The sequence below is a fragment of the Vipera ursinii genome (genome assembly GCF_947247035.1).
Source record: "Vipera ursinii genome assembly, chromosome: 1".
In the NCBI taxonomy this organism is placed as follows: domain Eukaryota; kingdom Metazoa; phylum Chordata; class Lepidosauria; order Squamata; family Viperidae; genus Vipera; species Vipera ursinii.
In genome coordinates this window covers 340,053,837-340,078,691 of record NC_139512.1, presented here as the reverse complement: position 1 = coordinate 340,078,691, position 24,855 = coordinate 340,053,837, and the positions used below count along the sequence as shown (strand labels likewise).

Here is a 24,855-nt window from a genome sequence, read left to right as displayed (position 1 = left end):
TGCCCTGTACACCGCCCTGAGTCCCTCGGGAGAAGGGCGGTATAGAAATATTAATAAATAAATAAATAAATAATTCTATTAAGTCATCTAGTCCAACCCCCTGCTCAGGCAGGAAACCTTATACCATGAAGCCATCTATTACCACCGCTGCAACCCACCAACACTAGCTTGTTGTTGTTAGTTGCGAAGTCGTGTCCGACCCATCGTGACCCCACGGACAACGTTCCTCCAGGCCTTCCTGTCCTCTACCATCTTCTGGAGTCCATTTAGGCTCACGCCTACTGCTTCAGTGACTCCATCCAGCCACCTCATTCTCTGTCGTCCCCTTCTTCTCTTGCCCTCAACCTTTCCCAGCATTAGGCTCTTCTCCAGTGAGTCCTTCCTTCTCATCAGGTGGCCAAAGTATTTGAGTTTTAGCTTCAGGATCTGGCCTTCTAAAGAGCAGAACACTAGCTAATGAGATCCAAAAACTTAGAACTTAAAATAACAGAGTTGGAAGGGACCTTGTAGGTCATCTAGTCCAACCCACTGCTCAAGCAGGAGATCCTATACCATTTCTGACAAGTGGCTGTCCAGTCTCTTCTTGAAATCCTTCAACAAAGAACTGAGATAGCAAATTTGAGCAATCAAGCCAGTTTGTTACTCATACAAGCTACTCTGGAGAACATGACCCCACAGATGGGAAATTCAGAATACCGAAGAAATCCAGTTGTAACTGATCTGCCCCAGACTAAACTTGCATCTAGCCAAAATTACAGAAATAAAGTACTTTGGCTAATCCACAACAGTATACTGGGCTGTGAAACTCAGCCAGCTAGGGAAATCAAGCTGAAGAAAATACAGACCCAAGAATTATCTGGCAAGCATCAAAACTCTGTTTAGCAATAAACAGAAGAGCCTCACACTTAGCTAGATAAACATTTTAGGATTTTCTACTGAACTCATGAAATCTGATTAGTGGCACTAACTTATTTACTTTTTGTGTCTTTCAATCAGTGTTAACTCCTACTGTAAGTGCCCAGGCTAGTCCCTGCAGTTTTCTTGGCAAAATTATAGAAGTGATTTCCATTTCCTCCTTCTTAGGGTTAAGGGAGAGTAACTGGCCCAAGGACACCCAGCTGGCTTCATGCCTAAGATGAGACTAAAATTCCTGGTTTTCGCCTGGTGCCTTACCCACTACATCAAACAGGCTCTTGACACTTACAATCTTAAAAAGAAAGTGTCTTATCAATCAGTAAATTTTAACTTTAAAAAAATCTGTATTAACTTAGACCAGCTTTGAGGGACATTAGCAGAGTATAAGTATTTTGATTTTTGTTTTCCATATGTGTGTTCTTATGAATGAAGTGCTCTCTGGGTTTAGTTGTTTGCCGGCTGATTAGGTAACATTAGCAGATTAGGTAACATTTTCAGTGTAGCAGGTGGCTGACGATGAGAGCAAACCCCACTCCCTTGTAACACTGAAGATGTTACCTAGTCTGGTAACTGAATGTCTGCCAGCAAACAACCAAGGTCAAAGAGCACCAAGGACTTCACAAGAGTTTACACTAGTGGTTCTCAACCTGTGGTCCACGGATCACTAGGGAGCCATGATGTCATCACAGTCGGTTATCACAGGCAAAGGCTTGAAGAAATGTTACAATTTAAATCTTAAGTCTTGGGGGTTCGTGGCCATGGTCTGTGGCCAAAAAAGGTATTTAAAGGGGTCCATAGTGAAGGAAAGATTGAGAACCACCGATTTACACAACAAAAACCGCCTCACTCCAACATATCTGTCCCCTTCTGTGTGAGTTGATGCCTTAAAAACAATAAGTCTGTGCAATAAATAATAATTAAATGTGAACTATCTGCCGCCAACATACTAGTCTGGGTTGCAAAGCAGTCTCTAGATTAGAGAATTTAGCTTGTCTAGCACGTTGTCAGCAAGCTCATGGTAAGATGGGGCTTTGGTAGCCTTTACAGCAAACTGCCCAAAATGTGCCAAAGCCGACTTTGCTGAAACTTTCTTTATCTTGTCAAAACCACGGTTGTAAAAGTTTTAACTGACCAAAGCCATGTTGGGTAGCAGAAGTCCATTTTCATGGGTTGATCAGTGCCATTAAATATTGGGACAAATACCAGTTCTGTTTCCTTTGGCTGAGCATTTGTTTCCTTTTCTGCACTTTGCAGAGCATTGCTGGCTTATCCCAAAAAGGAATTCATAGATGGGCATGATTTGAAATCCGTGGAGAACACTAACTAAAATCTCCCTTGGATTTTGTTCTGGGGGTGGGGGGGTGGGGCGAAAGAGCGGCGAAGGACGTCATCGGGCCAGCTTATTCGGGGGAATCGATGGATCTGTTATGCTCTGACACACAAGGTTTACTTTTCTGACTACAGTTTGCAACGCATTAGTTTAGCGCAGACATGTCAAACACAAGGCCCGGGGGCCAGATCTGGCCCGCAAAGTGGTTTCATGTGCCCCCCCCCGAAGCCATCCTAGAAACAGTGAGGGAACAGCCCCACTGCCTTGGCCCTGGCCCAGAGACCCTCCTTCTGCCAGAGACCCCCAGATCTGTCCCACTCCTACCCAGGCCTCCATTGGCACCCTTGATGCCAATGATGTAGAGCTGGCCATGCCCACCCAGTAGGCCATACACACTCTAGCCACGCCCACCCAGTAGGCTGTGCCCACCCTGGCCACGCCCACCTGGTCCCCCAAGGGCAACCACAATGCTGATGTGGCCCTCAATGAAATTGAGTTTGACACCCCTGGTTTAGCGGATGCAACCAATCAACCAATCTAGTCAATCCCCAGGCGTCTTTCCTTCCTTCCTTCCTCGCCATTCCCACTTCCACGTAGCTTTTCTCCTTTTCTGCTGGATGACACCGGCTCCCCACCCCAAAGTATCATCAGGAAGAGGATCCCTCAGTTCAGAAGCAGCTGGGACTGGGAACCAATGGTTGGGAGAAGGGGAAAAAAACACACCATAGCGAGTGCTGGCGCGCGTTTCCCCCAAGAGCAGGGGTAGGCAACCTCGGCTCTTTTATGACTCATGGACTTCAACTCCCAGAATTCCTGAGCCAGCCAAGCTGGCTCAGGAATTCTGGGAGTTGAAGTCCATGAGTCATAAAAGAGCCGAGGTTGCCTACCCCTGCCCAAGAGAAAGGAAGCGGGACCTTCGGGGAACGGATTCAGCTCTTCCCACGTTCAGAGGCGCTCAGGAAAATGATTCTCCCCGTGGGCTGTCCTTTGGTTCTGGTCTTCCCCGGTTGGCCTTCTGCCCACCCCGAAGCCCCAGGAGGCGCGGCCGAGTTACGCGGCGGGGCGAGGCGACCTTCTCAGTCGCGCCCGAGAGGGCGGCGGAGGGCTTCAACCGGCGCCCTGCCTGCAGACCTGGGCGTGCTCCATCAGCCCTGCCGGATGGGAGGAGAGGCCGAAGCCGAAGGGGCTGAGCTGGACTGAGCTTCCCGGCTCCCTCGATCGGCTCCTCGGCGGGACGGGAGGCAGAGCGGCGGCGAGGCGATGGCCGCGGCTGCTGCCCTGATCGCGGCGCTGCTTGGGCTCCTGCCCACCCAGACGAGCACCGGCGCCGGAGGGAGAAACCAGCTCGGACCGGCCCAGGTCAGGCAGGCAGGCAGGCAGGCGGGAGGGATGCCGGACGTCGGGACCGAGCGGGAGTTAGTCAGCCGGGAAGGGAGACAGAGCTCTCTGTACATGCCCAGAGACACGATCCGTGTTAGATCTGGGCCTACCGTCGCTTGGGAAAGGGGACTAGCTAGAGGGGGCTTTTCTCATAAAAAGTGAAAGAGGCTTGAAAGTTACTTGACCGAAATCGAGATTCCAAGTCTTCAAACTTGGCCCTTTTATGACTTGTGGACCTCAACTCCCAGAATTCCTCAGCCAGGCACGCTGGCTGAGGAATTCTGGGAGTTGAAGTCCATAAGTCATGAAAGGGCCAAGTTTGAAGACCCTCTAAACGGAACAATGCCATTCGTGCTATACTGAAGTTTTCCGGATATATGGCTCAAAAATTCCTTCCTAGAGAATATGGAAATTAAGCTAGTTGGAGAGCCCCAGGCTGGCACTCCCCAGCTGTGTGTTCCTGGTGTCTGACAAAGCTTCCTTTGTGTAGAGAGGCTCTGTTGACTGTCTACCTTAATAGCTGTTGGTAGGACTATTCTTTGCCATTACTTTCATCGTTCCTTTTAAAGCCTTTATACTGGTACCAACGCTGTGGCCAGTTTGATGAAGTGGTTAAAGTTCCAGGCTAGAAAGCGGAAGACTGTGACTTCTAGTCCCACTTTAGACGCAGCTGGGCAGCTCTCTCCCAGCCCTAGGAATCAGGCAATGACAAACCATTTCTGAAAAACCTTGCCGAGAAAAACTGCTGGGATTTGTCAATGCTAACTTAAAGGCGTCCCCCTCTACTTAATGACCATGAGATTTGCTTAATGACTGCAGGGAAAAAAGGTCATAAAAGTGGATGTGACTCACTTAACAACTGCTTCGCTTAGCAATAGAGGTTCCAGTCCCAATTGTGGTTGTAGAACTACTTATACTAGGGGTCCCCAACCCCTGGGCCGCACCCCACTCCTGGGCTGCAGTCCTGTTCAAAACCAGGCTGCAATGCACCTTGCACGGGAGGTGTGTGCATGCATGCAAAGCTCAATTTGCCCAAGCAGTGGTTGCTCACAGACTCAAAACTCCATTTGCACTAGTGATTAGTAGAATTGTGTCGCTTGTGCAAATAAAGCTGTGCGCACTTGGCATGTGCCTGCCACTCCCCACCACCAGTCTGCCAAATCAGAAAGGTTAGGGACCGCTGACCTCTACATTATACAATTTTGTAAACAGGAATTGGTTCCTGAGACATTCCCCAAAGATACACTGTTGAAAGAGTCATTCAGTTGGAACATGTACTCAGAAGAAGTCTGGTTCTTCAGCCCCACTAGATAGCCCAGGCCCTAAAATCAGCTCCACAGGAAGGCTAAAACTTCCTTTATTGAGCTTGGCTCTAATACCAAAATCTTGCAAGTCTGATTGTGCTATACTTCCTCCCCCTCCCCCTTATAGTTCAGTAAATGAGGAGGCATCCATCTGAGCTGATTCTGATTGTTATCTGGCTGCCCTGGATTTAAAAAAATTCAACCCTTTTGCCTCTTACAAGGTAATCTAACTACTTCTATACTACCTGTATATGAATTCTGGAACTGAGAAAGGGCTTTGTGGCTAAGTCCTGACTGAAATGAAGGCATTCATTGGGCAGAAAGTATAAGTATCTGTGTTGAAATCACCTGCCATATCTGTCTGGCTAGACCAGTCACTGTGGAAGTCATTGTGTGGGCTGGCCCAATAGGATTCAGCTAGAAAAGAAACTGGACAACCAGTGAAAATGGGATAGTTTAGGGCAGGGATCAGCAACCTGAAACAGTGAAAGAGCCACTCGGAACCGGTTCCCTCACAAAAGGATAAACTGGGAGCCGCAAAAAAAATGTGTGCGCATGTGCGTACATGCGCGCATGCGCAGAACAGGGTTTGACTGAAGAGTGGAGCCAAGGCGAGATATGCACCTACCCTGCATATTTGAATTGATTGGTTGAACTTTTTTAGTCCCACTTTTTTTTTTGGACTGCACATAGCAGAGGACTGGGAGCCGCAGGAGACGGCTGAAAGAGCTGCATGCGGCTCTGGAGCCGCGGGTTGCAGACCTGTGGTTTAGGGGATGCAAGAGAGGTTGTGTTACACAAACATATCCATGTTTTCATTCCTTGACAGTCTTCTCTGTCAACTTCTCTGTTCAGCATCAGTGTGACACTAGTGTAGTTGGTTCCCAGACTGATAAGGATTTAGGAGACTGTTATGTAAACAACCAGCTGCCTGATTTCCTGTTACCAGTGAAGACACCTGCTGTAGAAAAGCTGCTTGAAAGAAAATCAGAAAATCTCCAACTAATAACCACATGGGGACATACTGGCTGTAAAGTCAGTTGCTGGAATTCTTGCAGCTCCATCAATTCCCTTCAGTAAAAAAAGAAACTGGTGAAATTGTACTTGAAAACGACGTGCTTTGGCTTTGAGACAGTTGCCAAAGAACTCGACAATCTGCCACCTGCATCTAACAGCGGGATAGATCCTGTAGATGTGTTCGCAGGACCTGAGACTTTTGTTGAAATGACAAAACTAGCAACGTGCCAATGTGGTGCAGACTTTTTCTTTTTCTGTGTATGCTTGCAACATTATAGCACGGGAGTGTATCTTGTATCAATCAATTAGAATAGGGCTGGAAGGGACATTGGAGGTCTTCTAGTTCAACCCCTTGTTCAAGCAGGAGACACTATACCACGGGTGTCAAACCCGATCACATCACATGATGTATCATGATGCATCCTGATGGTTTTTGCCTTTGCGGAGCTGGGGTGAGCGAGGCCTGCATATGACGCATCCAGCCCGTGGGCCGCCAGTTTCACACCCCTGCCCTATACCATTTCAGACAAGTGACTGTCCAGTCTCTTCTTAAAAACCTCCAGCAATGAAGCACCCACAACTTCTGATGGCAAGCTGTTCCACTGGCTAATTGTTCTCAAGGTTAGGAAGTTTCTCCTTCATTCTAGGTTGCTTCTCTCCTTGATTGGTTCCCATCCATTGTTTCTTCTCCTGCCTTCTGGTGCTTTGGGAAATAAGTTGACCTTCTGTTCTTTGGGGCAGCTTAAATACTGGACTGCTGCTATCATGGTCAGCCCTAGTCCTTCTTTTCTCTAGACTAGCCAAACCCAAATCCTGCAACCATTCTTCATGTCATAACAGTGCTATGTTACTTTTGACATTTGTCAACCCCTTGACCCCTTTTGCCACTCCTTAAGCCTCTGGCCCCAATCTCTGGAGCAACCCTCCTAATTTGCAAAAAAAGCATCTGTTTAGAATGCATTTCCCAGCTTGTTTCTTCAGCATTACTACTTCATGTCCTAACACGAATAGGCAGTCCAAACCTTGCTTCTCCGCTGTCTTGCGGGAACAAAGATCTTCTCTCCCGCCCTCTCTAAAATTCTGGTCCTTGTGGGGCTACTTGTCATCCATGCAGCAGTCAGTCTTGACAGGCCTTGATTTGTGGTTTCTGGGGGCAGCCTCTGGTCTTAAGCCCAGAGAGAAATTAATGAGGGAGTAGGTTGTCTGCCTCTGTGCATCTTTCCCGTTGCACAGAACAAATGGGAGAGGTATCTCTTCAGCTTAGGGCACGTTTTTTTGCAGTGTGTTTTCCCATGATGCTCGGTTGTTTATTTCCTGCTGCTTCAGAATATTCTATAGAAAATGGAATTTCCTCCTTGGGGAAATTAGGGTGGGGGGAAGAGACCCAGAGTTTCTTATGGCTCTGGGTCAAGAGTAGAGCTGTTAAAAAGCTGTTTTGAAGGAGAGTTGAGAGCTCTTATTGGAGTTGACGCATGAAGCAGCTTTTAATCCTGATGTTATCTGGCCAGTTTATATTATTATATTTTCTCTGACAAGTGTCATGAATGTTCCAGTTTGGAACTTATAAACACATTTTATCTCTTTCTCAGTCTTACAGAAACCTTCCAGAGTAGACATTCTCCCTAATTAAAATTTCACTCCTCAAAATGTTGACTTTATAGCCTGTACAGGCTAAATATCACACACTTTTAAATTCCTTTCATGATTGCTTGGAAATCTTCTACCTGCTTCTGTTATATATGATTCCTTATAGGTTGTCTGAAGAGGAACATTACCACATTCTTTCTACTGTGACTTTGCTGTTTTATGTTGCTCAGTCTTAGTCTAAACAGCTAAATTTCTTCCTGTCCTCTCATTTAAACCCCTTACTGCAGACACATAATGCAATTATTTTATTTGTATTTCTGCCAAGATGTGCATATAGCCTTTCACCTCTGCTTCCAAGGCACTTTACAAAAATAGAAAATCTGTACTGTAGGGAAGTGAGGGAAGTGATTAACAAATAAGAGAATCATTACCATAATATATAGTAGGAATATATAATTACATATTATCCACACACATGCACATATATAAAAAAATAATCAGCCAAATGCATTGCAGGATAAGGAGTTTTTTTATGGAAAGATTTTGCTAAGCTGGTCCAATGCAACTGGCATAAAAGATTTTTTTGGACTTTTCAATCCAGGGCCCAAAGTCACCCAGTCAGTTTCTGTGTCTAAGGGAGGATTAGAACTGGAGTCTCCGAGGCAGCAATACTTTAACTGTTACATTACATTTTATCTCGCATATGTGTGCATGATTCAAAAAAAAAATAATACTTTGATTTTCTACAAGAATCTGTTCCTCCCCATTACAACTGAAACTATAGACATCTGTTAATTACCGGTCAGGAAAATGGCTTCCTTGCACTGTTTATAGTTTCCCATAATGATACAAATCTGCTAATGGTCACCATTGTTATGAGGGCAGTTCTCAACATCATTGCAATTGTATCCATGGTGATCTTGTCACAGTGATTTCCTGAAATGCTGATGAATATGTATAACTAGTTTTCCTGGCAGAAGGTATGCCCATTAGTAGTTCTCACATGGTAAAGTTTGAGGAAATCCTCTGGTTTATACATTTGTTGTTGCACAACAGTCTAGGTCAGGGGTAGGCAACCTCGGCTCTTTTATGACTCATGGACTTCAACTCCCAGAATTCCTGAGTCAGCAGAGCTGACTCAGGAATTCTGGGAGTTGAAGTCCATGAGTCATAAAAGAGCCGAGGTTGCCTACCCCTGGTCTAGGTGATCCCCCGGGTCAATATTAACTCAAAGGCCCACATACCCATCTGCCCCCACCTCTACATACAAACAAATCTTTTGACAAACTGTACAAGCATATCAGTTGTCTGGCCTTGTATGATCCATCTATCCCATCAATCACAAGTAAGACATCCATCTTATCCCTTGCAACATGCCAGGAAGAAAAACAAAAAGTGGAAGGGTAACCAGGTAATTTTGTGTGCTATTTGCCTCTGATCTCCTCTCATTGCCCACAGATATTGACAAAGTGGTACAAAGCCTTGTCAATTTCACTTTGAAACTGATAGGAATAAAGTGTCAGTAACACGAATTCCTCTCCCCATTTCAGGATTGATGAAAATGGCATTCTCCCCCCCCCCCACCTTTATAGAGTGTTTTTGGGCCCTTACATTCTGCTATTGTTTCCAGATCTTTTAGAAGTATTTGGTGGTGGTTTTTTATAGTTTTTGTTTCTAAAAAAAACAAAACCCTGAAAACTATGGAACAAATGTCATCTCTTCCTAAACTTTCCATTTCTGCAGCAGTAAAAATTCATCTTCATTCCACACAAGACAACTAAAAGAAAGTGCATATTGGGAATCATCGTAATTTGGCACTTTCTACTTTGCTAAATAGGGACGCGGTGGCTCAGTGGGTTAGGACGCTGAGCTTGTTGATCAGAAGGTCGGCAGTTTGGCGGGTCAAATCCCGAGTGCAGTGTAGCAGAGTGAGCGCCTGTTACTTGTCCCAGCTTCTGCCAACCTAGCAGTTTGAAAGCACGTAAAAATGCAAGTAGAAAAATAGGGACCACTACGGTGGGAAGGTAACAGCGTTCCGTGCGCCTTTCGTGTCTAGTCATGCCGGCCACATGACCACGGAGACGTCCTCGGACAAGCGCTGGCTCTTCGGCTTCGAAACGGAGATGAGCACCAGCCCCTAGAGTTGGAAACGACTAGCACGCATGTGCAGGGGAACCTTTACTTTTTTTGCTTTGCTAAAGCATAAACATAATTATTTTTTCCTTATTAATCTCTTTCAGGTTGCCTCCTTTTTCAGGTTTATCTTTTATTTTTTCCAAGAAAAATATAGTCACTTTACATATTACAGATATTGCATTATCGTGTCTTCTGTTGTGGTGGTGTCTCTTTTGATTATCTGGTCTTTGGAAAAATACTATGGCTGGAAAAGGAAGTTCTCTCCCTTTTGCTCTGCTCAGTCTGGGATGAATTTGTTTTAGGAATCAAAAGCTGATAAGGAAAGGGAGTGCTGGGAAAAACAGAGCTGACAGAGATACAGACTTTAGAATGAAGAAGTTTCTCTGGCAGATACAATAACTGCAAGATAAATCTTGCAACTCTGAATTGAAACGGTTTCTTGGCAGACACAAACAGCATTTGAAGTGGTGTCATCATTCTGGGAGGCATGCAGTTACAAGTGGATATTCTTTGAGGTTGTGCCCAGTATTTAAAAGAGATTTGGGAGCTAACTACAATTTCTAAAATATGACCAAGAATATCCAGAATCAAAAGTGTGTAGATTTTGCATACACATTGAGTAGAAAAGGTTGGATTTACAAGGAAATAATAAAAGTAAGTATGCCAAGGGTTTGATTTTTTTTTCATATAAAGCCTAGTGTCTTGCCCATTATTATTTATTTTGATTTTAGAAGTTTCTGGAGAAATACGGCTATTTTGAGTCTGTACACCAAGTGACGGACCCAGAAGGATTCTCAGATGCCATAAAGTAAGTCTGTGACTCTCATCCTCTCCTTGCTGGTTTGAATTGTTGGCTGGAGATACAACTTCCCAGCCTTCCGCCTCTGTTAATATCTAGTTGATCCCTAAACCCCATGCCTTCTTATGCAGTCTGTGGCTAGCTTAGAGCATGCAGCTGGCCAGCTTTTAATGACAATGAGTTCTGCTCAGTGGTTTCCCTTGTATGGGCTTAGTTTCTTTTGTAGAATGACCAGCGCAGCAGTTTTGGCCCAGCCGGTAGATTCCTCAAATGCCAGTGCTGCCATCTGGACTCAGGCCACCTTCCACTACTCTGTCTGGGTTGCTCTTTTTCTTAAATCTTTTATTTCCTTTCCCTGCTACCGGCTTCAAGTTTTGTAGAGTTATGGTGACAAATGCTTAAAAATACAATGATTGTTGTATGGTTTAGTGTTAAAGACGCTCACCTCCATTTGGAAGTTTGAGGGTTCAATCCGAGGTAGCGGCAGATTTTTCTCTCCTATGGTGCAAAGAAAAAATATCTGTTGTGAACTCTACATAGGCATCAGGAAGGCTATTCGGCCAGTAAACGCTCAGCTCTATCCAGTCATGACTCTACCCCTAATAAAGACTACAGGGTCACAAAAAGAGGAATTCACAGTGGGAAATGCTTTTGTGTTTAAAAACCAAGACCTAAATCAGTGTTTCTCTTTTTTTTAAACTTAAAAATTTATATAGCCATCCATCTTTTAACCAATTTCTCCTAGTCTCCCAATCAATCTGACAACTTTAACATTGTGGACTTCAATTCTCAGAACTCCTCACCCAGCCATGAAATCTGCACATCTTCAAGTTGCTGAGGTTGAGAAATACTGGCTTAAACAAAGGAATATCGTGCAACTTCCATCCCACTTCCTTTACTTTTACAGGGAATTTCAATGGATTTCTCAACTGCCCCTCAGTGGCACCCTGGATGCCATCACTCTCCATCACATGAGTCTCCCTCGCTGTGGTGTCAATGATGCAGAGAGCCATACGGTGTGGAAGGAGCGCATGGATGCCCTCTTCTCAGGAGGGAAAGCCAGGAAGAGTCGCAGGAAACGGTACTTGCAGAGTAAGTCTGCTTGAATTTGGAAATACTGTATGTATCCTTCTTCTGGACCAGGCTGTAATTTGAAACCATTGCTTTAAGGTGGGAACTCACAACTCCAAGGAGGTGTCCAGCAGCCCAGTGGAGTTTCTGAGCATCTACTCTATGGCTAGTACAGGTCTGGGCACAAGAGACCTTTGGAAACTCTCCACTCAATTTCTGGGAAGAATAATTGGATGGGTACTTTCTCCACGGGACGCTGACTTTCTCCGGTGGTCTTTCAAGGAGAGGGCTCCTCCTTAGCCGCAATACTCCTGAAGAAGTCCAGTGGAAAGAGTTCCCTCCAGAGGTCTTCTCTTAATGTTCAGTGGAAATGTGGGACACCTGGGAGGGTTGCAGACCAAAGAAGAGTTGACTGTAGCAGTAGTAATAACAATAGCATTTAGACTTTATAGCATTCTGTGGGCAGTGTATAATGTAGAAACTTTGTTTGCATACTTCCCCCAACAATCTGGGTCCTCATTTTACTGACCTCGGAAGGATGGAAGACTGAATTAATCTTGAGCCCCGTCAGGATTGAACTTCAGGCTGTGGACAGAGTTTGCTTGCAATATTGCACTTTAACCACTGCGCCACATCAGTGTAGAATGAAAGACTGTCATATGCGCATGCATACACAATACATACACAATAGAGTACTTGGCTACATCCTAATTAAGTGTGCCGCCCACTAGAAATTCTTTTCTTTATAAAGCAAATGTTCTTTCATCAGACTGAATAAGAACGAATAGAGGAAAATACAATAGATGTTCTCTATCTGCACTTAGAAAAGTATGGAGGCCAATTTCCCAGATACCACCATAGTTCAGGAAGAAATTTGGCAAGAGACCTGGATACCTAGTCTTCCAAAGCACAGTCACCTGGAGAAAAGACCATTCAGAGGGATAGTTAGGATAACTTCCAGTCTCTTTGTTTTTCATTTATTCATTTATTTACTTATAAAATTTATACGGCTGCCCATCTCATATCAAGTGACTCTGGGTGGCATATAGCAAAAAAATGTATAAAAACAATAAACATGTCAAACACAGTTATATTAAAAAAAAGAAAAGGCCGCACTTGAGAGATTTAATCAGCAAAAAAAGTCTCCTTGCTGGAATCCTTCCAGAAAACTAAAAAAAAAATAGTGCTGGCTAACTAAGCCCTGAACCACTTATTCACTTTGGGAATTTCAAGTGGCAGGCATTAGGCTCTTTGCCTACTTACCAGCTTGGTTGGCTTAATAGCTTTCCTAGACAACAGTAGTCAGAGAAGCTGAGAGAGCAGCTGTTTTGAAGACAAACCCCAGGAAATATTTGAGTGGAAGGATTAGGCAATTGCCTGTGCCAGCCAGGCTTCAAATTGGGCCTGACAAGGCTGCATTTGGATAGGGGGCCAGAAACACCAGGCTGCCGATCTCCCATGTGCAAGATTTTTGTGGTTGTCTTCTTTTAGCATGAAGCAGGCCTGGTTTTTGTCACAATCGCCTGGCCTTCTTGCCCTCTTGCATTTATGCCTGAGGATAGGCAGCTGGATTGATTCATTTATTTATTGAATTTGGAGGCTGCTCTGACACTGAGAGGATTATACTTTGAAGAAAAGCAGTGAAGTAATAGAAAAAGATAATGCACATCCAGAGAAAGCAAAGTAACACACCAAAGAAGAAGGAGAACCAGTTTGGGTTAGTGTTTAGGGCACCAGGTGAGGTGAGATGTGAGTTCGAGTCATGTCTCAGGCATAAAAACTGGCTGAGTGATTTTGAGCCAGTCACTCTCTCAGCATAATCTACCTCACAGGGCTGTTGTTACGGGGGAAATAGGAGGAGGAAGGAATGTTAGGTATGTTCACTGCCTTGAGTTGTTTATAAAAATAATAAAGGTGGGATAAATACATTCTAAGCTAAGCTAAAAGAAGAATTTATGTTTTTTCCCCTGTCTGCGACTACATGTGGGATCCTTTGGGGTAAGTCTATCCTATTTCTACTGCATTGTCTTTTCTCAGGTGAAATATATGCATCTCCCTCAACCTCTCTTCATAGGATTTAGCTTTCAGTCCATTGATCATCACTGCCTTCTTTTGCTTTTGCTTCAATTTGTGAGAAAGTGAAACCTTTGAAAAATGGGGTAACACGAACTAGATACTGTACTAATTCTGGGGTCTAACCAATGCAGAATAGAATGGAATTAAAGGTAGTCCTTGACTTAGGATCATTCACTTAGCAATTTTTCAAAGTTAGAGTGGTGTGGAAAAAAAATCCAGTCCTCACACTTCTGACCGGTCCTTGCATTTACAACTGTCACACTATCCCTTTAGTGACATGATCACAATTTGGGTGCTTGGCAGTTGGCTTACATTTATGACTGGTTGCAGTGATCCTGCATGCAATCACATGACCGCATTTGACAATGGCATTTACTTCAGATTTTCAGCAAAACTGGCCCATAGAAAGCCATTGTTTCACTTAACAACCAGGGCATTTGCTTAATGACCACTGCAATAAAACACATCAAATTGGGTCAGCCACATAGCTGATCCCATTTATAACTGTTACGACTTATGACCATTATTTATTTATTATTATTTATTAATTTGTATACCGCCCTTCTCCCGAAGGACTCAGGGCGGTGAACAGGGCAATACATATTAAAAAACAAGATACAAAAATTAAAAGCAATTAAACAACAATGCCCATGACTAAATTAGTACACATTAAAAAGTTAAAACAGATTTATAAAACCCTGCTCCCAGCAAGAGCAGAGGGAGGGCCTCTGAGGCCCAGAAGCTTCCTTTAGTATGACAGAAGACAGGGCAGTAGGTCTAAGAACAACCAGATTTGGTAGCAAACTACTGAGTAATCAATTTAAAAATGATGTAGGAAGCTTTAGAAAGGTTTTACAAACAAATGGTGGCAATTGGAATTGGAGCTTGCTCTAAGCAAGGAAAAAAATAGTGCCTGCTTTTTGCCATGAAAAGCAATAATGCAAGAAAACTTTGCCCCTGCGTAAATGATTTTTGCCTTCCTTTGAGGAACACACCTGTAATTTGAGTCTGAGAAATTTTGCAAGGTTTGAGTCATGTTTCCCCCCCCCCTTAAAAATCTTAATTGCAGCTGTCACTTGTACCTTTCACTTTGTGGGGAAATAAACAGCTTTGCACCCATCCCAAAGGCACGTGTGCTTCTTCGGGCCTGCTGAAACTGGGATGTGTATTTCACTTCTAGAAGTTGAGCGTCAGAAGTTAGGCTCTTATAAAATAGTTGATCTTGTTATTAGGTGATGCCCATTAGGACAGACTTTTGTTATGGTTTTTAAAACTTTTGTACTTGAGCCTCTGGAGATAGAAAGAGTAGCTCTGTTCACAAATCATGAAGTCATTTAGTTTGCTCTTGAATACATGTTTCTTCTAAGCCAGGTTCAGAATGTTTTATGCGAACACAGCCAACAAGTGCCATGGAAAACACAATTGGTGGGTGCCTCAGAGCAAAACTGGCTGTTGGATCTTGGAGAGTGTCCAGCTTTGGCAAGTCTACAGTAGGTCCAGAACTGAACAGCAATGGCTGCAGGGCAGCTGTGTATCTCTATTTACAGAGGGTGATCCTCTGATAGGAAAGAATAATTGTAGCTCAAGATTGAACTGTGGTGTCCTTGGTGCTCTCTGAGTTTGGCTGTTTTCTTCCTGACATTTCATCACCAAACTAGACAACACCATCAACACCAGAAGGGAATGGGGTTTGCTCTCTTTTTGTACACTAGTGACTTGCACTTAAGCCTTGGTGGAGTGTTGTTGGCTGCTTATTTATTCTGTTGTTTATTGTTAGTTTGTTTATCTGACTTGGTAGTTCCTTGATTGAGATATTGTTCACTTCCTGATTATTTGTCTAGCCGCGCTAATTTTGCTGTTGACCCCTGCTCACCTTGGTGTTGATTGGTGGTGAGATGTTTTGGTCTTTTTGTTTCATTTTTGGCTTTTTGACTGTCTCTTTTGAATGCAGGATGTAGATGTTGTTTATCTCTATGTGTCTGTTGATGGCTGATTTGTCTGAGGGCCAAATACTCTGTGATGATCCTCCATTTGAAGGCTTGTCAGAGTAGTCCTTTGACTGAGGGTATCCTTTAAGGGAAGTCTTAATGGAGCAAATCAAGTTCTTATAATCAATTATAAGGAAGGAGAGTAGGAGCTTTGAAGTTGCCCTTTTATGGCCTGGATGGATCAGGAATTCTGGGAGTTGACCTCCACAAGTCATAAAAGGGCCATACCATGCTTACCCCAATCATGGTAAGCATGGGAACACAGGAAGAATCTCTCAAATCACCCCCCCCCTCAAAATTGCTTTCCTCAACCAGTTGGGTCAAGAGGAATCTCTCAGGGGAGGGATGCCATTCCAGGGGTGTGTGTACAATGGAGAAAGAGTCACTTCTAAGTACCCTGTAGATGACATTTGATAAGAGAGGGAACCCACAAGAAGTCTGCTGTTCTCAATTTAATCGGGTGGGAGCATATGGTCCCATAGAGGTAACGGTTGAAGCTTGGTCTATAGCCCTCATTACTTGAATGCTGACAAGGGATAATAGGGGTTATATTCCCAAACCTCCAGTCGGTGTGAGATTTTGGAAGGGGTGTTTTAATAGGCATACAGGCATACTCTAAAACATAGCATTTGTTAAAGATTTGTCACAACCAAGCTGTGCTGTTTTACCGTGATCAAAATTTATACTCCAAGCTATTTTGCAGTTCATAGTGTCCTTAATCTTCTCCCTGGGACTTCTTGGGTTTGGCAGATGGAGGGCTGGAGTAGAGTAATTGGAGAGGGGAAGATTGACATCCTGGCCCCCAAATGATGGTCTCTGAGGCTTCTTAATCACTAGGATGAGCTCACTCTTTTTCATGTGCCCATAGCAGGAAGCAACTCTTTGGGGAATGGAACTGTCTTTTCTCTTAGAAAGGAAATGCTTTCAAGAATCTAACGGCTGAAGTTTGTGTCCTTTCCTTTACTGTGAGAATCACAGCGGGCTGCCGAATCTGGAGCCCTTTTCGACTGGTACAGAATGTCAGTCTGAAGTCAACTCACTTCCTCAGAGCGATAGAATCCTCTACAAATTCCTGGGATCAAGCAAGCTGCTTGTCTATTCTCACTTGCTCTAAACTGAGGATTTTTTTTAAGGGCTGGATACACTAGCGCTTCTGGATGGGAGGTATGCCCACATTCCTGTATCGCATTGTGGGAATAATCACAGCTTATTGTAAGAGAATAACACCCATTTTCACTGCCCCAAAGCCATCCCTTAGCCGAAAAGGCAAGAAACAAAGTAGCTAAAGATTCCTAAAAGTGCATTGGTCCAAAACAAAGAACTGAAAGTGATCAACATGGCAAGGGAAATTAAAAAGACAAAAACCCCATGCCCATACTTTCCTTCACCCACAAAAGGAATAGCTAGACACCTCATACAGGACAAAGAAAGAAGCCCACAGTTATAGAAAAGAACACATAGATAGAATTGCCATCTGGCCATAAAGTGCCAGAAGGCAAGACAAGGAACAATGGATGGAAAGTAATCAAGGAGAAAAACAACCTAGAGCAGACACGTCAAACACAAGGCCCGGGGGCCAGATCCGGCCTGCTAAGTGGTTTCATGTGGCCCACGAAGCCATCCTGGAAACAGTGAGGGAACGGCCCCCACTGCCTTGGCCCTGGCCCAGAGACCTTCCTTCTGCCAGAGACCCTGAGATCTGTCCCACTCCTGCCCAGGCCTCCATAGGCACCCTTGATGCAAACGATTTAGAGCTGGCCACGCCCACCCAGTAGGCCACACGCACTCTAGCCACACCCACCCAGTAGGCCACGCCCACCCTGGCCATACCCACCCGGCCGCCTGAGGGCAACCGCAATGCTGATGCGGCCCTCAATGAAATTGAGTTTGACACCCCTGACCTAGAGCTAAGGAGAAATTTCCTGATAGTGAGAACAATAAACCAGTGGGATGACTTGCCTTCAAAAGTTGTGGATTCACCATTACTGGAGGCTTTTAAGAAGAGATTAGACAACCATTTGTCTGAAATGGTATAGTTTCCTGCCTGAGCAGGGAATTGGACTAGATGACCTCCAAGGTCCCTTCCAACTCTGTTATTCTATTATATTAGCATGATTCAGAACTGAGCAGGGAATTGGACTAGATGACCTCCAAGGTCCCTTCCAACACTGTTATTCTATTATATTAGCATGATTCAGAACTGGAGGAGGAAGTTACCAAGCCCATCTTAGCCTGACATTTGGATTGTGTCATATGTGGTGAAGATGACAGTGTGAGTCCTGCTAAAGAGAAGGAAGGGTTATTGATTTTAGAGAATAAAATTCTTCAGCTGTAGGGAATTGGGGCAGTAGGAATTTTATGAGGAAATTACAATTGGAGAGACAACATTTGGATGTTGGTGTCCTTGACTATTCAAACGGCACCTATGAACGCCCCATTTAGTTTGAATAAGACCCTAAGCCAGGGGTCTTCAAACTTGGCCACTTTCAGACTTGTGGACTAGCTGGCTGAGGAATTCTGGGAACTGAAGTCCACAAGTCTTAAAGCGGCTAGGTTTGAAGACCCCTGCCCTAAGCATAATTTATGCCATTAGTCCCTCGTGACTTTGTCTTCTTTGTAATTGAATATGGGCTCTAATTAATAATTTTCATTTTCACTTGAATTTCATTTAGTGGTTTCCTGCAGAAAATCACAGGATTTCAGAATCAGTGTATACACACACACACAAACACACACATACACACACGTACGTTACTGTTGTGGGAGAATGAATTTCAGTTGTATTTCTTAAATTTCTGCTCTCTTCTAACTCTGGGGCTGTTTCCACATTTCTTTCAAACATTTCCTTGGAAGATGCTGAGAATGTGCTCTTGTTATTGTGCTCGTGCTATTGTTATTGATGTGCCTTTAACAAGGAACAGGGTGCTGCAAACAATAGTCTTATCTCTGATTTTTCCCCCTGATATTCTCTCCGCTAATTTCTCTTTTCCCCCCATCTCAACTTTGTAGGTGGCAAGTGGTATAAACGACACTTGACTTACCGGCTAATCAACTGGCCTTGGTATCTGCCAAAGCAGCAGGTCCGACTGGCAGTGAAAGCTGCTTTTGAGCTCTGGAGCAACGTCTCTTCCTTGGTTTTTTGGGAAGTAGCAGAAGAGCCTGCCGATATTCGCCTGACGTTCTTCTATGGAGATCACAATGATGGAGTTGAGAATGCCTTTGATGGTCCAGGTGTTATGTCTTACCTCATAAGCATCCTTTGGTTATAAGACCATATTGGTCCAGAGTTCTGATTTCATGCATCTTCTGTCATGGGGTTCCTACTGTTTCTGAAGTCACCCCCAACCAGTCAAGAATTTAAAAAGAAATATGTGACCAAGATATTTGGGCTTGGAGAGAGGCAGAGAGAAGGCTGGTAGTGCAGAAGTTAGCTTTGCCCATCCTGATGTGTTCCATGTATGCAGAAAATACTATTTTCTAGACAATCTGGTTTTGCCGAAGACTTCCAAAACTCTCATTTATAGGGGTGCTTGACCAATATTGTAAATAAAATATATTTGCAGTCAAACTGATTGAAGACTTGAAATTCTGATCCTAAGTTTGAGGAGCTTCATAGCTTATGGGATTCTTCTACATGGGTTCTGTGCAACCTTCAAAATGAGCTTTGCTCTGGTGTGAAAAACTCATCCTCCTTCTCTTCATCTTTATTTGGCAACTAAGCAACTATCAAAAATTATCTTAATTTTTAACATCTGCAGTGCTGAAGCCCTACAGCAGATTTTTTTTAAAGAACCCCCCTTTCTTCCTGGCCTTCAATCACCCCAGCAGGTCTTTTAAGCAGAAAGGTGGCTTGGTGGCTTTTCATTTTCCTCCCCATAGGAATTATTTAGATTTTTTTTCCCATACAACTCAAAAAAGCACACAGTATTAAAGAAAGAACTTGGCAGCAAGGATGAAAGCAATTTATTTTATGTCTGTTTTGCATGGAATGAGGATGAAAGTTTTTTGTTTCTCCACTGCAGCAACTTAGGGCCAGGCAGTGATCCTCCTACTTTGAGGAGTTGGCATTAATAAAGATAATAATAGAAGAAGCATCAGCAGTATGAAATGCTCTGATGGATGGAACTGACTGACTTCCATAGCTTAATATAAATAAATGTAGTCCTCGACTTATGATCACAACTGAGCCCAAATTTTCTGTTGCTAAGCAAAACAATTATTGAGTTTTGCCCCATTTCACAACCTTTCTTGCCACAGTTGTTAAGTGAATTATTGCAGCTGTTAAGTAACATGTGGTTGTTAAGTGAATCTGGTTTCCACCTTGACTTGCTTGTCAGAAGGTCACAAAAAGGGTTTACATGATCCTGGGACATCGCAACTATCATAGATATGAGCCAGTTGCCAAGCATCCAAATTTTGATTACCTGACCATGGGGATGCTAAATGGCTGTAAGTGTGGAAAAGGGTCATAAGTCACTTATTTTAGTGACTATGTCATTTTGAATGGTCACTAAATGAATGGTTTTAAGTCTAAGGTAAAGGTAAAGGTTCCCCCGTACATGCGTGCTAGTCGTTTCCAACTCTAGGGGCCAGTGCTCATCTCAGTTTCAAAGCCGAAGAGCCAGCGTTTCTCCAAGGACGTCTCCGTGGTCATGTGGCCGGCATGACTAGACGCCAAAGGTGCACGGAACGCTGTTACCTTCCCACCGTAGTGGTCCCTATTTTTCTACTTGCATTTTTTACGTGCTTTCGAACTGCTAGGTTGGCAGAAGCTGGGACGAGTAACAGGCGCTCACTCTGTTACGCGGCACTCGGGATTCGACCCGCCAAACTGCCGACCTTCTGATCAACAAGCTCAGCGTCCTAACCCACTGAGCCATCGCGTCTCTTTTGGTTTTAAGTCTAGGACTACCCATATGTTCAAACTGATCTGGGATCTGATTTCTCCTTCTCTTTCCTTAGGGGGTGCTCTGGCACATGCCTTCTTCCCACGCCGTGGCGAGGCCCATTTTGACAATGCCGAGAGATGGTCCCTGGACAGTGGGAAAGGCCGTAACCTCTTTGTGGTGATGGCACATGAAATTGGTCATACGCTGGGCCTGGAACACTCTCCTGTATCCAATGCTCTTATGTCCCCTTACTACAAGAAGCTGGGCAAGGGTTTTGTCCTGAACTGGGATGATGTTCTTGCCATTCAGAATTTATACGGTAAATAGAACTTAATTCCTCAAGAGTAGAAGTTTCTCAAGGTAAAGTTGGTATGACCATATCTTCTCTCTTCTCTGTGACAGCGCCTCAAATATTGGAAGACTCACCTAGCAGTTTGAAGGCATGCAAATGTGAGTAGATTAATAGGTACCACTTTGGGGGGGGGAAGGTAACAGTGTTCCATGTGCCTTTGGAGTTTAGTCATGCTGGCCACATCACCACAGAAAATGTCTTTGGACAATGTTGGCTCCCTTGGTCAAGAAACAAGAGAGTCAGACATGACTAGACAGGGAAACCTTTATCTTTACTTTTGCTATTATGTCATCCCTAGTCCTTCTCTTAGTTAAACAAGACATACCCAATTCCTGCAACCGTTCATCGTTATGTTTTAGCCTCCAGTCCCCTAATCACCCTTGTTGCATGCTTTTGCACCTTTGGAACCAGTTGGAGTGAATGAGACTAAAAAGAGTGCAGAGTGGTCATGTGGCCAGCCTGGCTGTATGCCAGGCACATGGAACACTGTTACCTTCCCACTGAAGTGGTACTTATTAATCTACTTGCATTTGTGTCTTTCAAATTGCTAGGTGGGTCTTCCAATATTTATGGGGCTGTTGCAGAGAAGACAGGGTCCACCTATTCTCCAAAGCACCTGAGGGCAGGAGAAGAAGTTACAAATGGAAGTTTATCAAAGAGAAATCCAAGCTAAAATTAAGGAGAAATTTCAGTGAGAACAATTAATCAGTGGAATGGGCTTGCCTACAGAAGATATGGGTGCTCCATCGCTAGTGGTTTTTAAGAAGAAACTGGACAGCCATTTATCCCGAATAGTATAGAGTCTTCTTCTCAAGCAGGTGGATGGACTAGATTAGAAGACCTCCAAAGTCCCTTCCAACTCTGTTATTCTGTAATTTTGGAGAAGAGGAATTGCTTAGCCCTTTCAGAATGGCTGCTGTTCCAGTTGAAACTGCTATTGCAACTTCACTTTCTGCTTTACAGATGTTGCTTTGCCATCTTTCCACCCAACTACCCAATATTCAGGGATGTGTGACTCTTATATAAGGCTGTGCTGCCTGGTCATTATGTTTATGGCACTGGGAAGCTAGGAAATTTTAGGCATCAACTTTTTTAATTGCATCATGCCGTTCTTCAGAGAATGTCATAAAATGGATCCCAGTTGATAAAAAGCATCCATGAAAGAGACCTAAAACAAGACGGATTGACAACATCAGCAATTTGCAGGCCCAATTGCCAAAAGAAAGCTCAGGACTTTAGTGGTTGGAAACATGCGGAAGAGGCCTTCATCCTGCAGTGGATAGAGAATGGCTAAAAATGGATGATGAATGAATGAATTCTTCAGAGAACCACGGGAAACTTATAATTTGTCCTTTTCCACCTCTGCTTCCTTTTATTTATGCAGTGAGAAAATGACTGGCCCCAAGTTATGCCACTACCCTGTCTGCAACTCTTGCCCCGTTTCCAGAGATCATTCTCACATACTATTACAGCCATTGACTGATCTTAACAGTAGAGTTTTTGTCCTGCAAAAATTCTAATAACCACCAGATGGCAGAAAAAAAAGAGAGCCTTTTTCTTACTTCACAGTTTGGGAGCTCCGCATTGCTGTGAGAGAAGGATCTGCCTGCTTATCCCACTAAGCCTAAGAGGAATGGTAATGTCAAGACCTGCTTTGGTGGCAAAGCATCTCCTAGGGATTTTTCAAAGTTTAAATTTGTTTTGGAAAATTTACCTGTAAGGGCTGGAGAACAAACCTAAGTTAGAGAAAGACAACAAATGTCAATGTGGCTTATTTAAGATGTCCAAATAAAGCTACTTCCATAATATGTTCAAACTGCTGAATTAGGGCATTTTTTTTAATGAGAGGCAAGGATTCAAGCACTTAGCTAAATTCTTCAAATATATAGGCTCTGTGTAATTATAAAAAGATGTTGACTTGCCAACCCAAATGTTGGAGGTGTGGTTGTGAGGATGCAACATATTTTTATAAATGGTGGACTTGTAAAAAGGTTAAAGCTTTTTGGATTAAAATTTGGTGGAACATGCAGAAGATATTTAAGAAAAAGATAAGGTTTTCTCCATAGTTATTTCTGTTGGGTATTATTACAGATTGTACTGTTATAGATACTAAATTGATGTTGAATTTAATTACGGCAGCGAGACTTTTATTAGCACAATATTGGAAGAAGGAAGAACTGCTGACTATAGAAGAGTGGACTTTGAAAGTTTCTAACTTGGCGGAAATGGCAAAGATTTCAGCATATTTGAAAGACCAATCGCAACAGAGATATATTGTGGAATGGAGAAGATGGATTGAATATATTCAGAATAAATATGGGACTAAAAAGTATCATTTAGCATTTGAATAAGTAGCGGATTCTTATGACGTATAATTAGTTATTTTATTAATATTTTGACTATGGAGAGTTAAAGTGTGATAGAATTTAATGTTTTATTATTGTTGTTAGCATATTTTAGATTATGCTTGTTTGTATTAATATACCCTGTATTCAGCTCTGGGAAGTCGGGGAGGGGGGAGGGGAGGGGAGGGTTGGGGGGTTGGGGAGAGGGGAGGGGGAGGAGGGGGCTTTTTGTATTCAAAAATGTAAAACTTTTTAATAAAAAAAAGATGTTGACTGAATTCTCCTCAAGTAAACACCAACAATACATACAGGTCTTTGTTTGTTTCTGATTGTTGTCTTTTCTGTTGAACAGGAAAACCATCCCGAGGCCCGATAGTCCAACTTCCAGGAAAATCATTTGCTCGTTTCCAGGATGGGAAGCAGTACCTTGAAAATAGGGAACAGAATCAAGAGACAAATTTCAGGTTCCACTACTGCTTGTCATCTTTTGATGCCTTAACTGTAGGTAAGAATGAACGGACTTGGGTATTGTAGCACCGTTTCTCTAGAAAGATCTATCAGACGTTTTTAAAGGGAATTTTTTTAAAACAAGTTTGCTATTTAGGTTGACCATCCCTGCTTTAGGAGGTATCAGGAAGCCTCATATAAAGTAATCCTCTACTTACAACTGTTACAGAGCCTGCCAATTACAGTCATAAGTCATGACGATTGTAATCATTGACTGACCCAATTTTATTGTAGTGATGGGTAAACAAATGTCACGGTCATTGTTCGCTATGGGCGGAAGTATAGGCTAGTTTTTGGTGACATCAATTGTAATGAAATAGAATAGAATTAGAATTAGAATTAGAAATAGAATAGAATAGAATAGAATAGAATAGAATAGAATAGAATAGAATAGAATAGAATAGAATAGAATAGAATAGAATAGAATAGAATATAGAATAACAGAGATGGAAGGGACTTTGTGTGTCATTTAGTCCAATCCCTTGTCCTAGCACCTTTTTGACAGATGGCACCAGTCTCTTCTTGAAACTTCCAGTGATGAAGCTCCCACAACTTGTGTCCAAAATATAGTCATGTGACCCCAGAGAGAGACTCAGCAGCTGGAACTTCAGAACCTGAGTGTAAATATATTTTTTTGGGGGGGGAAGAGGGGGTCTGTTATAACGTCAATTAGTTGCTAAGTGACTGGTCATAAGTCAAGGGCTACCTGTGCACAGTCACATATGCCTACTGTCATTAGCTCTACAAAGCCCTGTCCTTGAAGGCTTTTTTGATGTTTCAGCTGGTACAGCGTGCAGTTGCCGAAATAGTTATGGCGACACTGAAATTTGTTCATGTAACACCACTGTTTCAGGTGCTGTATTAGTTACCAATCAGCTTCCAGATACAATTCAAGTTGTCAGTTATCTACAGCTCTGTATGGCTTGGGACCTATGGCTTTGCCTTTTCCAGACTGAATCTGGTCACGAGATCCAGTCTGAAAGCTTACAAAGGTTTCCTTCTTTGAGAAATGCCACTTACAGGGATTCTGAGGAGGTAGGGGATTTTCAGTGATTATCCCTCATGTGTGGAACCACTTATCCCTAGTTATCTGACCGTCTTCTACCTTTCTGGTTTTCTAAAGGACTTTAAAGATTTGAGTCCTTAGGAAAAATTTGGA

At 43.3% G+C, this 24,855-nt stretch overlaps 1 protein-coding gene across 1 annotated transcript in view; it reads left to right on the top strand.

The window, feature by feature from the left end:
• Positions 1–3,505: 3,505 nt before the first annotated feature.
• The window catches only part of MMP28 (matrix metallopeptidase 28), a gene marked incomplete at its 5' end in the record, with an annotated part of 32,109 nt that continues 10,759 nt past the window's right edge, over positions 3,506–24,855 (top strand). Inside the window, 6 exons of the mRNA XM_083374451.1 lie at positions 3,506–3,604; positions 10,401–10,477; positions 11,376–11,560; positions 18,613–18,834; positions 20,566–20,811; positions 23,542–23,694. Of these exons, the coding sequence (XP_083230577.1) occupies positions 3,506–3,604; positions 10,401–10,477; positions 11,376–11,560; positions 18,613–18,834; positions 20,566–20,811; positions 23,542–23,694 (982 nt within the window). The remainder of the gene's footprint in view (positions 3,605–10,400; positions 10,478–11,375; positions 11,561–18,612; positions 18,835–20,565; positions 20,812–23,541; positions 23,695–24,855) is intronic.